The sequence below is a fragment of the Squalius cephalus genome (assembly GCF_949319135.1).
Source record: "Squalius cephalus genome assembly, chromosome: 18".
Classification (NCBI taxonomy): Eukaryota; Metazoa; Chordata; class Actinopteri; order Cypriniformes; family Leuciscidae; genus Squalius; species Squalius cephalus.
In genome coordinates, this window is record NC_137139.1 from 23150131 (window position 1) to 23165201 (window position 15071).

The window sequence follows — 15071 nt, forward strand, 5'->3', positions numbered from 1 at the left end:
CAAATGAAAAAGACGTCTTTCTGCTGGACTCAACCCACAATACAAACAAACATTCTGGCCTACAGTGTTTAGTGTTTGCCAAATATTTACAAATACAGTTAACACTATCAGCATGCTTTGGGTGCTTACATGGAATTATAATGGTTTCATCATGGGCTGAAAATAACTTCACCTAAGATTTAAAGCCGTAGTTTGATTTCCCTGAAAAGTGTAAACACTGTGGTGCTATCAAAACATTGCTCTGTTTGTTTGACCATTCCATTCAGCAGGACATTAATAACAGTGGCTGAACCAATGGCATGAGTTTGGGGTTGGACTATCTGTTTGTTTGACCAATGGAAGACGGGGCATATATAAGCAGCCTGTTTGAAAACACTCATTGGATGCTTCCCCAATTGATGTTTCCTCGCTCCTCTAGTCTGAGACCAGTAAAATGTTCATTATGGAGATGCAGCATCTAAAAACACACATAGTAATAAACAAGTAACATTTTGATGTTTCTTAAAACTTCACATAGCAAAAATGTGTGCTATGCAGAAGTCTTATAAAAACATAAAGGTGTGTACATATTTTAATCAGAGAAATAGAAGTAAAAAATGGAAAAACAATTAGAATAAAATGTATTATTTGAAATTGTTTAATCATTTAAAACAATATAAATTGCTGCATACCAAGAAAATGTTTGTTGTTAATAAAACAAACAAACAAATAATAAAATACACTCACCTAAAGGATTATTAGGAACACCATACTAATGCTGTGTTTGACCCCCTTTCGCCTTCAGTACTGCCTTAATTCTACGTGGCATTGATTCAACAAGGTGCTGAAAGCATTCTTTAGAAATGTTGGCCCATATTGATAGGATAGCATCTTGCAGTTGATGGAGATTTGTGGGATGCACATCCAGGGCACGAAGCTCCCGTTCCACCACATCCCAAAGATGCTCTATTGGGTTGAGATCTGGTGACTGTGGGGGCCATTTTAGTACAGTGAACTCATTGTCATGTTCAAGAAACCAATTTGAAATGATTCGAGCTTTGTGACATGGTGCATTATCCTGCTGGAAGTAGCCATCAGAGGATGGGTACATGGTGGTCATAAAGGGATGGACATGGTCAGAAACAATGCTCAGGTAGGCCGTGGCATTTAAACGATGCCTCGCTCAAAATTGCTTAAATCACCTTTCTTTCCCATTCTGACATTCAGTTTGGAGTTCAGGAGATTGTCTTGACCATGACCACACCCCTAAATGCATTGAAGCAACTGCCATGTGATTGGTTGATTAGATAATTGCATTAATGAGAAATTGAACAGGTGTTCCTAATAATCCTTTAGGTGAGTGTAAATTCACATAAATTCTCCTCCAACTTTACATCAGCCAACAGTTTTAAGAAATGCTTTACCTTTGCGTAAGTAAACCATACATTTCATATTTCACACAGTACTTCAACAGTGATTTTTTGCTTTATTAATGTTTATTAAGAATGTTTTAACCAAACTGCAACAACAAAATTCCAGGTTACGCCAGTAGGTGGTGACCAGTGACTATGTATAAGTGACCTACTAAATGATTAAATCAAACGATTCGTTTATATAAAGTGATTTATTTAGGACCGAAACAACTGACATCAGTGAGTCAATGAATCATTCACTCAACCAATTTGTTCTTGTTCAAACACACTGCTACATTCAGGAAATGAACGGCAAGCAATAATTGATCCACACAACAGTTGATCCTGTTTTTGGCTTTGTTTGGAAATATTATTGTTGACGCAGCAAAACAAGACACAATCGCTGACAATATTATGTCTGAAATAAGTTACTCATTATTAATTTCTCTTGTTCTTATTCACATCTGTTCTTCTAGTCTGTTATCACAACTTCTCCAGTGTTTAATTCAGTTTTTGTTGATGGCTGGATGCAATTACAAAAGAGAAAAAATGCCACTTTTGTATATGTTATTATTTTAACCGCAGTCCAACAATGAATGCCTGAAGGGTAAATATGGCTAATGCTGTGTTTTGGTTGTTAGTGACTCTTATCAGATCGGCTTTGTCTCAGTTAATGAACCACACCCTGTAACTGTACTGCCTGAACTGATAATCAAACTTACTTAATCAAGCTGAATTGAGGAAATGATCTCTGCTACTCTTCCATGACGAAAACTGGATGAAAAGCTGCCCTGAACAGTTTCCAGATGGGAGACCCACTCTTTGCCCAATGTCTGGAAAAAAGAAATACACGTTGCAGTTATGATTATTTAGAGTTAAATGGATTAAATTTAGTCCTTCAGAACAGAAAGAGCTTTGTAATGGGATGGGAGGTATGTGTCATGGAGCCAAATCCCTAACTGTTCAGGACGTGGTGTATAGGAAAGCAAGGAGCCTAGGGTGTTTGTCGCAAATGAGTCTGCTTAGATGAATTGCAGTGTCAAAGCTGTTGCTTCTAAATATTAGTTTAAGCCATACCAAGCACAAGCGGCATTGTCCATTTAATCAGGGTTGCTTCCTTATATAAGTTTACTTATTTTGTTTACTTTCATGCTGTGAATTTGGGTTTTTCATGCCCAAGCGATGATTCAAATGATTACTCCACCAAAGGATAGTTCACTCAAAAATTATTTGGAATAAAATAAGTTTAATTTACGTCAGTAAAATTATTCCAAACTCTCTTTGATGGAGCACAAGATAAGGTCTGAAGATATTGTAGCACTTGCAATTACAATAAATGAGGACTAAAGCATTCAAGCTTCAATAAATAATGCAAAACTACCATAAACTCAGCACCAAAAGCAGCCCATGATTCCTGAAGCTGTACTATAGCTTTTTGTGAGAAATACACACTATTCACTGACAGTCTTGCTCTCCAGTGAGCAGTTCACCACTGAATGGTTTGACAAAAGAATGATTTGTTCACAAATTATACATCCCTGCTTCTCTTATGAATGGACCAGTGAGAGATTCAATATTTTCAGTCAATGACAACTTCAAATTTGAGCCGTTTCTCACACAAAACTTTTGAATGGTTTCAGATTGTATAAGAAACACTTTCAAGATATTGCCGTTGCATCCAATCTTAAGATAGAAATCATTAATACCTATTTATTGAAATTCCTTGGAAAATTGCATCGTGAAAATTAATCAAATGTTCTCCTTTTGTGAAAAAATATAGTTTTGGAACAACACAATGAAGGTGAGTTAACAATGATAACACAGTTTTTAACTTTTGCTTCAGTAGCTACCTTTTTAACCAAATAAGCTTTAGCTTTTAGCTTTTGCAAGATGCATGTCTTTTCAAGTTAATACTTTTGAGTTCCCCATCAATAAGATCTGAAGGGCTCAGAGTGGAATTTTGCTTTGTCTATATCTAAAGAGGCCACTGCGTTACTAGAGGAGCTAGAGGCACAAGAGATCACCCATCTGTTAAAGATTAGAAACAAGATGCCGTTTAGTGGCTTCAGTGGAATCACGAGACAGTGCCAACATTCACTAAATCACATGCAGATGTGTAGCTTGCACACATTCACCCTTTTTTAACGCCATTTTTTTCTTCTCTTCCTTACTCAAAGCTCATGTCCGACAGTCCATTCAGGACATTTCCTTGGATAGAAGCCGTCATGTCTTCCCCAAATCCCCAAGCTTCATTGTCCACCCAAGGAGTAATTATTTTAGTCAGAAGCACGTCATGTAGCTCTTTCGTAACAGGGTTGGCTGAGGGTGACTATACAAACGTTCGAAACAACACGTATGCCCTTCATATCCTATCTTTCGTCTGGTTGAATGCTTAGAAACAACAGGAAGCAGCAAGTGCTGCCGTTTCAAAGGTGAATGGCTGATATATAGTTTCCTAGGAATATGACTGCAGATAGAGTGAGTGACATAATTAGATCCTTGTGCTGACTGAGATATATTTGCTTTAAATGTTTTATGTGGTAAAAGATTTCATTTTTTTAATATTTCAGGGCACTGGGAAATATTTATTGTTTAGAATCATTGTATTATTCATTTTGAAGATAAATATGTAGTGGTTCATGTGCATGCAAGGCTCAGTCTAGTGCAGTAGTTTTTGGTCATAATTATTTTATTCATAATTCTTCATTCATTATTCAGTTACAGCAAAGCTGTCATGTGTTGCTCTGTAATGTACTGTTCCCCTACAGTCAGAATAATCACGCAATCTTCACTACAGTAGAAGATGCCTGCTATGCTATTTTTCTGGGGTGCTGATATTTGACATACAACATTATATGGCAGTGTATCTCAAAAAACTCTATATATGGTTTGTTCTGCAAGAAATGTTCATCCATTCATAAGTTGGCACATTATAAAGACTTCCTATCCACATATCCCTTAGAATAAAAAACAAAACACACAGCTGAGGGAATGTGGAGTCAGAATTCCCGAGAGACGCATAGGCTAAGCGAGTCCCGACCTTAAAAGGTCCTCTGTTACCGCAGATTTGGAGCTGCACATGCCACACTAGGGAAAAGTGGTGCTGGTTGCCTCAGGGTTTCCCAGTGTGTGTGTGTGTGCGTGTGTTTTCACGTCTATATGTTTTATTGCATATGTTTTAATGCATGTCAAGACTTTATTAGAACATAAACATTGACAGTTATTACTACTATGTGTTGTGTTATCCAACTTAACTTCTAGAATTGAAGAATTGGCTTTCCTTTTAATTCATGACGTAAAATTTGTAAAGATGGCACTGTAGAAAGAATAGATGTAAGTCTAAATGAGGTCAAAGCATATGAAAATAAACCAGAGTTGTTAAGGAGCACGGACATCCTCTCGAGTTAATGCTCCAGAGCGGGTGACACTTTGATAAACTGCTGGCCTCTGCACTGGAGCTCTAGGCCGGAAGCCAAACCTTCACACCCAACAACCATCAGACATCATCCTCTCAATCAGCTCCAAGAACATTTTGAGCCTGTGTCAGCCATGTCGTAAAGCTGTAGGGCTGTTTGTATATTTCTCGGTGTTGTGTTTATCCACTGGATGTTGATATATGGTGACTGTTGGGTGAGATGCGTCCCGTTGTTATAAGATCTGTGGTTTAGGCTAGAGCTTGGGAATTGGATGGGTCATGTGATGGATGTTGGTCTGTTTTGTTTATGCTCTTTGGTGCTAACTGTTGACTTGTTGGTCATTAATCAGAGCAGAGGTTGCTACACTTTCCTCCAAATGCATTAGCCAAGTCCTCATGATGAACAGCGCTCTGGTGAGGTAGTCTTTGATCTGAAGATGAGAAAAGGGTAGCCTGACAATGTTGGGTCATTGTCTTTTTGGCTACAGTGTTCAGAGAACACAATTCATGCAGACAGAGACAGCAGTCTGCATCGTGCGGAGATGTAATGATCTGCTTCTTTATGTATCAGGGAACAAAACTGGTCCACAGATGGCATTTCCACACTGTGATGTTTTATGAACAAAAATCTCAGGATGAGATTAAGGACAGAGGAAATGCATGTTGACTTTATATGGAAATGGAAGCAGAAGTTTGGTCTCTGTATATAGTATAATTTAAAACAGATACGCTTTACATAATCTCTGCCTTAATTTGTGGTTGAATGAACTTTATTGCATGTATATGGTCAGAAGGATTGTGTTTACCTTAGATAAACCTGTGTGTTTAAATATCTCTACACTAATCTTTAAAAATCCTGAAAATCCTCTTTAGGACATCTTAGCGAGTGGATTTATAAGATCTGAGGATGCTGAGGTGCATTTGTTTAAATACAGTATGCAAGGAATGGGGAGTTCTGGCGAGAGGGATTGTGGGAGGAATTGCTTGATAAGTTTCCCATCAGCTTTTTCATACAGATGTGATTTCATGCCATACCTGCAGTATCTATGGATGTCTATGAATTACATGTATTTAATGTATTTAAATGTATATTTATAAAACGGGATAGTTCCAGTCCTTGATTCTGATTGGTTGAGCCGCGTTCGAAGCCGTTGTAAATTACTCAACAAACATGCACCTGTAACCGCATTACATTAGTATTACTGGGGCAGTTCTCCTCTGGCCAATGAACGAACAAGGTGTCATTATGATTGATTGATTGATCATTGATTTCTGTGATAACAAAGCTGAATTATCTGCTGCTTATTATTTTTGTGGAAATTGCAACTTTTTTTCAAGATTCTTTGATAGAAAGTTCAAAAGAACAGAATTTCTCGATTCAGTTCGAAATGGTGCACATCCCTTGTGTCTGAATATGTGAGTGTGTGTGCACATTTTTGTATATATTTTTGTGAGAGTCCTGGCCAATCTCTTGGCCTGGTTTAGGAGACAGACCAGCAAACAAAGTGCAGAGCATACAACACCAGCTCACTGCAGCCAGCCGGCTTTCTGCCAACTGTCTCTCTGTTCTCACAAACTGCTGCCTATTCATGCAGGCCTTAATTGGAGCTCCTGCTTTTAGAAAGAGAAAGAGGAAGAATGAGAATTGGAGAGGTCTAAACAATCCAATAAAAGCACAGTATGGTCAAGGCATTGCATAGTATGATTTTAGAATGGGTTGGAGAAGCGGAGAGGGGTAGTGAAGTTTACCTCATTTTCATCTACACACATCAAGTAAATGAACTTGGGACATATTTAAGCTTGCTGACCTTGAACCCACTACTATTAGTTTTTTCATTGTTCCTGTCACTGTCAAAGCTGTTGAATTGTTGTTTGTGTAATTAGCATGCAGTGAGCAATGCCAGAATCCATCATCATCATCATCAGTATGTGCAAAACAAGTCAGAGGGGAGTGGGAAAACAGAGCCAACATTACAATAAGCTATTTGTCCATCCAGTTTTTATGTCTATGTACTTTTGTGCGCAAACACAACATTGATATTGATAATATCAATAATATCTTCTTTAAAATATTTTTAATATGATATATTAATGAATGATGGGAAAACAAGTTTGAAAATTATATTTGCAGTTTTCCATATATATCTTCATGTGTGCATACACGATTCTGGATAAATTGAGAATCGTGATTTTTATTTTGTTTAAAATAGAGATCATGATTCCCCCACAGTTCTGAATAGACAACTAAATAAAATAACATGTTATTTAAATAATTTGAAAAAACATTTTTTTATTGATTTGAATGAATGATTCAGTGGGCCCTATCTTGCACCCTGCGCAATTGACTTTGTACACCGACGTATGTATCATTCCTATTTTGCACCCGACGCACAGCGGACTTTTCCCTCCACAGACGCACATCGATAAATTAGGGAATGAACTTGCGCTCCTGGGGGCGGTTCAGCGAAAAGAGGAGGCGTGTTCCGGCGCAAACGTTCCCTGGTGCTATTTTGCAGTTCCAGAAAACAATTCCGCCACAGACCAGGAAAAACCTAGTCTAAAGTCAGTGGTGCGTTCAGATGCTATTTTAAGGGCGCATGCTCGGCTATAATGTAGCGTGTGCACAACACGCATACACTCTGTTTCTCTCATCTACACACAGATGCAGCAGTTGCCATTTTTGCAAACCATACATAATTACAAGGAAAAATATTCCACATGAGGGAAATCATTGTGGTGTCCATGAAGATGTGAAAAAATAGGCATAAATCTAGCTTACACATTTACCAAAATTATTATACGCCTGTTTAACCGAAGCTAATTTGGGTGGGTTTCTCCCATCCCCATACAATGCCACTTCTCTGTCTTTTACGACCCTGACGAGACCGTCGGTCTCCTCAGCTGTGAATCACTCCTGGTGTACGCCTGGCAAATCCGCCTTTATAATAGCAATCCGCCAGGGAACAAGCGTGCTTGCTCTTAAAGGGAATGTGAGATGATGCTCTGATTGGTTTATTTCACGTTATGCCCAAACCACACCTATGAGTAATGTAGCTACTTCAGACTAACCCATTTTAGATTTGCGTTGGGCGCAAAAGTCATTTATCTTGCGGCATAATAACAACAGCGCCCGAGATCCGCCCACAAAGTTACTTGCGTTTCGTGTTTGATACTTGCATTTCAGATTGTTAAAATAGGGCCCAATGACATAAAGACTTCACTTGTTTCATTACTGGATGAATCAGCGTTTTTGAACAAATCTCTTGGACGAATGATTCAATGACTCCCTCATATAAGGTGCTTCTCAAGGGGAAGGCTGCGTCATATGAGACTGCGTCCTTCCTAGTCCAGTCCTACTGGTTGGGGTTGTAGGCTAGTGTCTTCTTGTCATGAATCCTGTCTTGTGTTCCCCTTGTCTTGTGTGGACTTATGTTATTTCCTGTTTTGTGCCATGTTTTGTAGTCCTTTGTAGTTTTTCTTGTTGATTAGTTCATGATTGTTCCCAGGTGTGTCTTGTTCACCAATCTCCCCTTGAGTGTATATATACCCAAGTGTTTCTCATGTTCTTTGTCTGGTGTTGTCCTTCTATGGATGTTATGTGTGCGCTTGTTGTCAGTTTTGTTTTGTTTGCTTTCCGGGTCTGCATTTATCAGTTTTGCCTGGATTTACTGTTATTATGTTTGTTTGAATAAATGTTTGCTGCATCTGGATTCCACTCTCGTTCATCTGAAACAGCCACTGTTACACCTCTTCAGCATTAAACGCTAGAATGAAACAAGTCTAAGTGCGCATGGCTATGTCACACATGTTCCTGCCCCCATGGTCACGGCATGAAAATACTATTGGAAAAAAAACTTTGTATTAAAAATCTTTATATTAACTAGCTTTCTATTAATGCAATACAGTGAATGACAACTGTCTGTAGTCTCCCAGTGACTTGCATTATTTGCAGTTTAGTGTTTGATGATTCATTTACATTTCTTATATTTCATAATGAACTCAGACAAGCTCAGCGCTCACTCGTTTTCCTTCAGTTCTTTTTTGTGAATTGTAATGTGTGCAAAGGATTGTGGGTGATTTGAAGGACACGAAGGATTCACTTGATGCATCCTTCAAAAGAAACAAAGGCTATCTAAAGATCCTTCAATTTGAGATGTGCAATCCGAGTTATGCAGCTTTACTATCGCGATCTTTTAACGAATAATCGTGCAGCTCTAGTGCATATAGTATGTATGAGGGTGAGTGTAGATGAGTTTACGTGTGTTGAATATGTACGTGCCTGGGTAGACTCATAAATGGAGGCAATGAAGTGTGGAGAATGGGTAAATAAACAGGAAAGGGTGAGGGAAGAACAGAGGGAGAGGAAGAGTAATGGTAAGAGATAAAGATGAGAGGTATGGGTTTAAATGCACTATTCACCTCATATCACTCTTTAGTTATTTTTCCCTGTTGTCATGGAATTCTAAAATGTGTCTAAAGATGGATTACAATATTCAAATGCAAGGTATTATTTATTTCTAAAAATTGTATAGCAGGCTGACTAGTTCATCATAGAAAACTGCCATTCTGTTTCTGAACATTGTTGTAATTTTAACAGAAAAAGAATATAAAGCTACTACAGTATAAAAACTTGTCTATTGGTTAACTGGAAATGACATTATTCTATATTTAGTCAGAAATTATATAGTATTTAATGGGACAATACATGTACCTTTTACAATAAAATACTAGGCACATTACCTTAGTATTTCCCAGAAGTTTGAGTGTCAGCAAATCAGTGAAGAGATTCATGAGAGGGGTAAGTACTTGCCCAATGCTCAGGCACTTTGTATACACTCCCTCTACTGATCAGAAATGTTAATGCACTCTGTACAGCACACATGTGAGGCTTGTTATTTATCATAAGATTACATGGACGTTCATGTTCATACATTCTTCCCTCAACCAGTTTAGGCAGATACTGTACAGTATGTTGGTTTTGAGGGAGGTATCTGCCTCTGAAACTATTTGCTTGCTTGTCTTTAAAGAAACAACACACTGTACCTTAACTGGAAAAGCAAACACAACAAGCGCTCATAACAACTTATCAAAATTTGCACTCCTGGCATGGTTCATTTAATCAAGTTTCGCAAAGAGAAAAACAAACAAACTGGTTAGTGAAAGAGGATGGTGAGATTAGAGAGAGGAAGAGAGAAAACTTGACTTGTGATCATATGCAAACATCACCATTAGAGCTAATTGTTGTCATAGCCATGCAACTCCCTTTCTTTCACCGTAGTAAGCAGTGGACACTTGAAATGAGAAGGGACAAAATAAGGACAGCACTGCTTGTTTGACGTGCAGCGTTAGTCTTTGAATCTGACGGTGTACTTTAAAATAGCTTTTTCAGTTTCAATTTAATTTGTCTTCCTTTTAACCAAATCAAAATACTGTTTGTTCTGTTAGTGTAGTTGGATTATAGATTAGAAGAGAGAAAATGCAGTTCTCCTTTGTTCTTGTGAGTAAAATCCTCTGCCATTCATGCCACAGGCAGACACAGCAGCATGATGGGTTGCTGTTTACAATACTGCAACCTGGTGGAGGTGTTAAGGGGATGACAGCAATTTGCAGTAACAAAGTAACATCATTTGTTTTCAGTGAGAGTTGCCGATTTGAGGTGACAAGAGGGACAGTGATAGGCTGATTAGCAGTATGTTTACATGCATGGTTATGATAGAGCCAAAGCAGGTTTTTTAATAGTCAAGCTACATTATCCCTCTCTCTGGCCAAGTATGACACAATGTGTAAATAAATATTTGAAGGATTAAAAATGTCATGCCATCTCTCTTGCAGAGCAAGCGCACAATGCTGAGGCCAATTGTAGTCTGATTAGCATACGTATATAATGCTGAACGAAGCCATTACGTTATCTAAAACTGGTACAATTTCAGTCAGACTAAAGTGTCTTAAAAAGATCAATTATTGCTCTAATCTGACTGTACTGTTAAATTGCATGAAAATGCATTTACTCTTTAGATTTGTACAATTTTGATACAATATTTTTTGACATTTAGAGGTACCCGTTAAGACAGATTCAATTCATCATTAATTTATATACAAGGTAGGTTGTTTTACTTTCATGCATTGCATATATTCAGCCAGTGGCAGTCTCAGTCCTGATGTTTTTTATCTTTTAAACAGGGCTGGATGGGAGCATGGTTTGTTCGCTACTTCAGTGAATTCTCCATGCTCATTGGCTGTATCGAACCTATATGGAGCCTTTCTGCTTTTCCGCAATAGACACCGGGTAATTGGGCTCTAGAGAGAGACTAATTCCATCAACACACACAAACTCAGCAAAATCCCCAGCTGCTCATGTACTTGAGAAGAGGGCTGCACTCCATTTCCTGCTCTTCTTTACCATTAGCGTCACATTCCGACACACACTTTTCTTATGAGCCTTGTCTCTTTATAGGGTTTTTCACACTTGAAACTGTTAAAGGGATAGTTTACCAAAAAATACAAATTGTCATCACTTGTCACATTTCTTGCAACTTTCTTTCTTCTGCTTAACAGACTATCCCTTTGCCCCAGGGTCATTCTTAACCCTGGGTTATCGTATTCCATATTTTATATTTTTATCATTCTAACTTTCATCTTGTTTTAGTAATTAATCCTGGGTAGTCAGGTTTAGAGATTTTACATAGCACATATGTAAACCATGTGTTAAAGTTTTTATTTTATACATGAACATATGATCAATGGTAACCAGGTTTTATCCATTTTTGCAGATTTACTAGCACTGTTGTTTTAATTTTTTATGTTTTTTTCGGCAGTTGCACTTTCAATATTCTGATTTGTTGTGGTTATTTTTTATTTATTTTTTATTTTAACATAAATTTGCAACTTGGATGGAAACATAGCTATTGATTAGACAAGTAGTACACCATAAATAATTTACTCACCCTCAAGCCATCCTTGGTTTATATGACTTTCTTCTTTTAGCCAAACACAATCAGTTATGGCTGGAGGGTGACCTCTGACGCGATGTATGACATAGGACGTATGACGTAGGCGTAGCATAAGCTTAGGTGAGAACTGACGCAGAAGCACAGAGGATAGAACAGAACAAAAAAAGTCGGTCACGAATTAGAAGTCTAAAATGGTAAGTTTTAAAGAAAAATGACGGAGGTTTTTGATATAAGAGAATACGTCATACGTCTGGTCAGAGGTCACCCTGGTCGTTGCCGGAAGCCAGTAATTATAGTTTATAAAGTTTTAAATATGGATGTTTTTCTTACAAATACCCATCACTTCACTTCAAAAGGCATGTATTAACCCACTGGAGTCGTATAGATTACTTATATTATGGACGGATGTGCTTTTTGGAGCTTCAAAAATTTGGGCACTATTCAATGCAATTACAAAGCTGGGAGGAGCCCGGCTATTATTTAATATAACTCCGATTGTATTTGGCCGAAAGAAAAAAGTCATATACACCTAAGATGGCTTGAGGGTGAGTAAGTTATGAGAGAATTTTCATTTTTGGGTGAACTATTCCTTTAATAACTGCTTGTCCATCTGTGGAAATGTCACCTTGCACATTCTCTCAGGTTTTCTGAAGTCTTCTAAAACACACAGCTACAAAAATTGTGTGTCTTCACTTAACATATATGTCATTCATCAATTTAGACTGACAGTTTTTTTTTAGACGCTAAAATCTAACAGCGTGTGAAAGTTTGAGGCACTGAGGCAGTTTACGATTGGTTGTGTATCACTAAACAATTCGTAATATTCTAAAAGTCCTAATTATCATAGCTATTTATTATCGGTACTATAATTAGTGAAATGTATAACATAAAATGTAACAAAAAAAATTAAGACATTGCTTAACCTGGGGGTTTAAACTGGCCTTTACTGCTATATCTGGAGGGAAAAGCCCCTATGTCAGCTTTACCTCAATAACATTCCCATATTGGTTGTGTTGAAATGTCATTGTAAATCACCAGCGCTGCAAGAGAACATCCAATCAGAGGTGACAAGCACACAAACACACCCTCGCCATCTTGCCTCCAGCCGCTGTGAAGTATGAACACAGACACATGTGATCACTGATAAAAATGTGTAAACATTACCCATTGAAATATGATATTCTGAATTCAACACAGCAAATTCTGTGTGTCTTCCCAGGCCTGTAACTTTAACTAATCAAAAGACAGCTTCGTCCCTCGTATTCTGTTAGCCTGGTACTTCTGAAATAACCACCACATGCAATTAAGCTCACAAGCAGATTTGTATTTCCAACTTGTTTATCTTGGATCTGACTCATGAAGGACTTGAATTTGGACCAGCCATCTGAGATCTTCTAAAATGGTTATGTGCTAAAAAAGTCCAAGACAGATGGTTGAAAAGACTGGAGAGCAGAGAGAAAATTATGAGAAGAGTAAACGCATGATGAAGGGGATAAAAGGGGGAGTGGGAGCTGAATCCTGGAATAGCCAGCAAGTCAAGCTGCTAACTCCACCCCCTCACCCCCCTCCTCTCTCTCTCTCTCTGGCAGTCTAACAGTCTGTCATTTGAGCAGACAGTGAGAGCAGGAGGGAGGAAAAACAGAGAGACTGAGCTGTGCTTTTGCCTGCTGTTGACTCGTCTTCTCGCTTGTGCAGTGACAGCCTGAGACTGGATGTCCGGACAGTAAATGATTCCCTAGCAGTCTAGCTGGACTTTTGTTCCTCTTGGGATTTGTTTTGAGGTATTCCTTCACACCTCTTTGGAATTACCACTACAGGGATATCCCCGGCGTGAACGCGTGTGATGTGCCATGCCCATGCCTGCTAATCTTGTGGTCAGTGACTGGGGTAGACCATGAAGGGGGGCCACCACCATCGGGGCTGCGCCTGCCACCACTTGTTTCGGAAAGTCCTGGCAAAATGCGGCTGCTGTTATGCCCGGGTCAGAGGTCAGTGACTTTAACTTTGTCACAGATTACAAAGAGATGAAGGATAAGAAAACTACTACTACCCTTTGAGTTTGCAACTTCTTGGTCATGTGTGCTTTGTTGAATGCTAATTTTCGTGTTATTCCTGGAGGTTTTCTTCCACGCTGGTGTTCTGATTTTCTTATTTGGTCTACGATCCTCTTCCAGCGGGTCTCGCTTTCCAAATCTGCATTGGCAGATGCTCACCCACCTTTTTCTTATCTCTACTCTCTGAGTGTGAATGTATTGCATTGCGTGCGTGTCGGGGGGGATTTGTCTGTGCCTCTTTTTCTTCTGCTCGCACTCAGCTGGAGCAACAGATGTCTGTCACTTCTCCTGGTTACGGCTTCCCCTCACACTTTTCATCTCACTCCCCCTCTCAAAGGCATTCACACAATTATCGGGCGGCAAGAAAGGCGTGTGTGCATGTTTATGTTCATGCATTATATGCAGCGTGTTTGCATGTAGATCAGGGTGCCATGTGTTCAGGTTTTTTTTTGGAGGAGCACGTGGGTGGATGAAACTCTGGGGGCTGCACAGAAACATTCCTTCCCCTATTTAACTCTGAGACTTTGACTAAGTACAGCCCCAGCCTCTCTTTCCTATCTTTTTGGGTCCGTCTCTCAGGATTTTCAGCCAGTCATTGTGGTTTTTCAATAAAATTACAATTCTGTCATCATTTACTTACCCTCATGTCATTCCAAACCTTTCTTTTTTGTTTATACAATGACAGTCAGTGGGGTTTAATGTTGTTTTGGATCCCATTGAATTTCAATGTATGGACAAAAAAAGTTTTTGGAACATTCTTCAAAATCTCTTCTCTTGTGTTACACAGAAGAAAGTAGTTCATACAGGTTTGGAATGACATAAATGAGTAGGCTAAATGATGACAGAATTTTCATTTTGGGTGAACTATTCCTTTAAGGCTGCATGTTAAATGGGAGCTCCAAAGCAAAACGTCTTGCGATTACATCTACACAATTGCTTCTTGCTATATTCCATCTGTTTTGAGTCTAAAATTGTATAATTTATGTTAAATATACTGCTTTAAAGCTTTCTTCATGTAGTCTTTTATCATTGTTTCGACTCTGTGGGGCTCGGCATAGTTCAGATGCCTCTAGTTTAATCTCCAGTGCTTATGTAATGGATATTCTTCCTCTGAGCCAGAGTATGTGCTTTCTACCTTCACTTAGGATCATCTAAGTTAAACTATGACATCATTCTGAAATAGTGTTGTTACAATACCAAAATTTCAGTAATCGTTACTAATACCAGTAAAATTTATGGTTCACTGTTAATGTTTGGGGGC

At 38.5% G+C, this 15071-nt stretch overlaps 1 protein-coding gene across 3 annotated transcripts in view; it reads left to right on the forward strand.

The window, feature by feature from the left end:
- The window catches only part of arhgef25a (Rho guanine nucleotide exchange factor (GEF) 25a), an 80374-nt gene that overhangs the window by 8482 nt on the left and 56821 nt on the right, over positions 1–15071 (forward strand). Inside the window, exon 1 of one of the 3 annotated variants that reach the window (XM_079849178.1) lies at positions 13352–13744. The exons of the other annotated variants lie outside the window; for them this stretch is intronic. Within the exon in view, the coding sequence (XP_079705304.1) occupies positions 13651–13744 (94 nt within the window). The 5' untranslated portion in view covers positions 13352–13650. Of the gene's footprint in view, positions 1–13351; positions 13745–15071 lie in introns of those variants that run through there. 3 annotated transcript variants of the gene reach the window in all.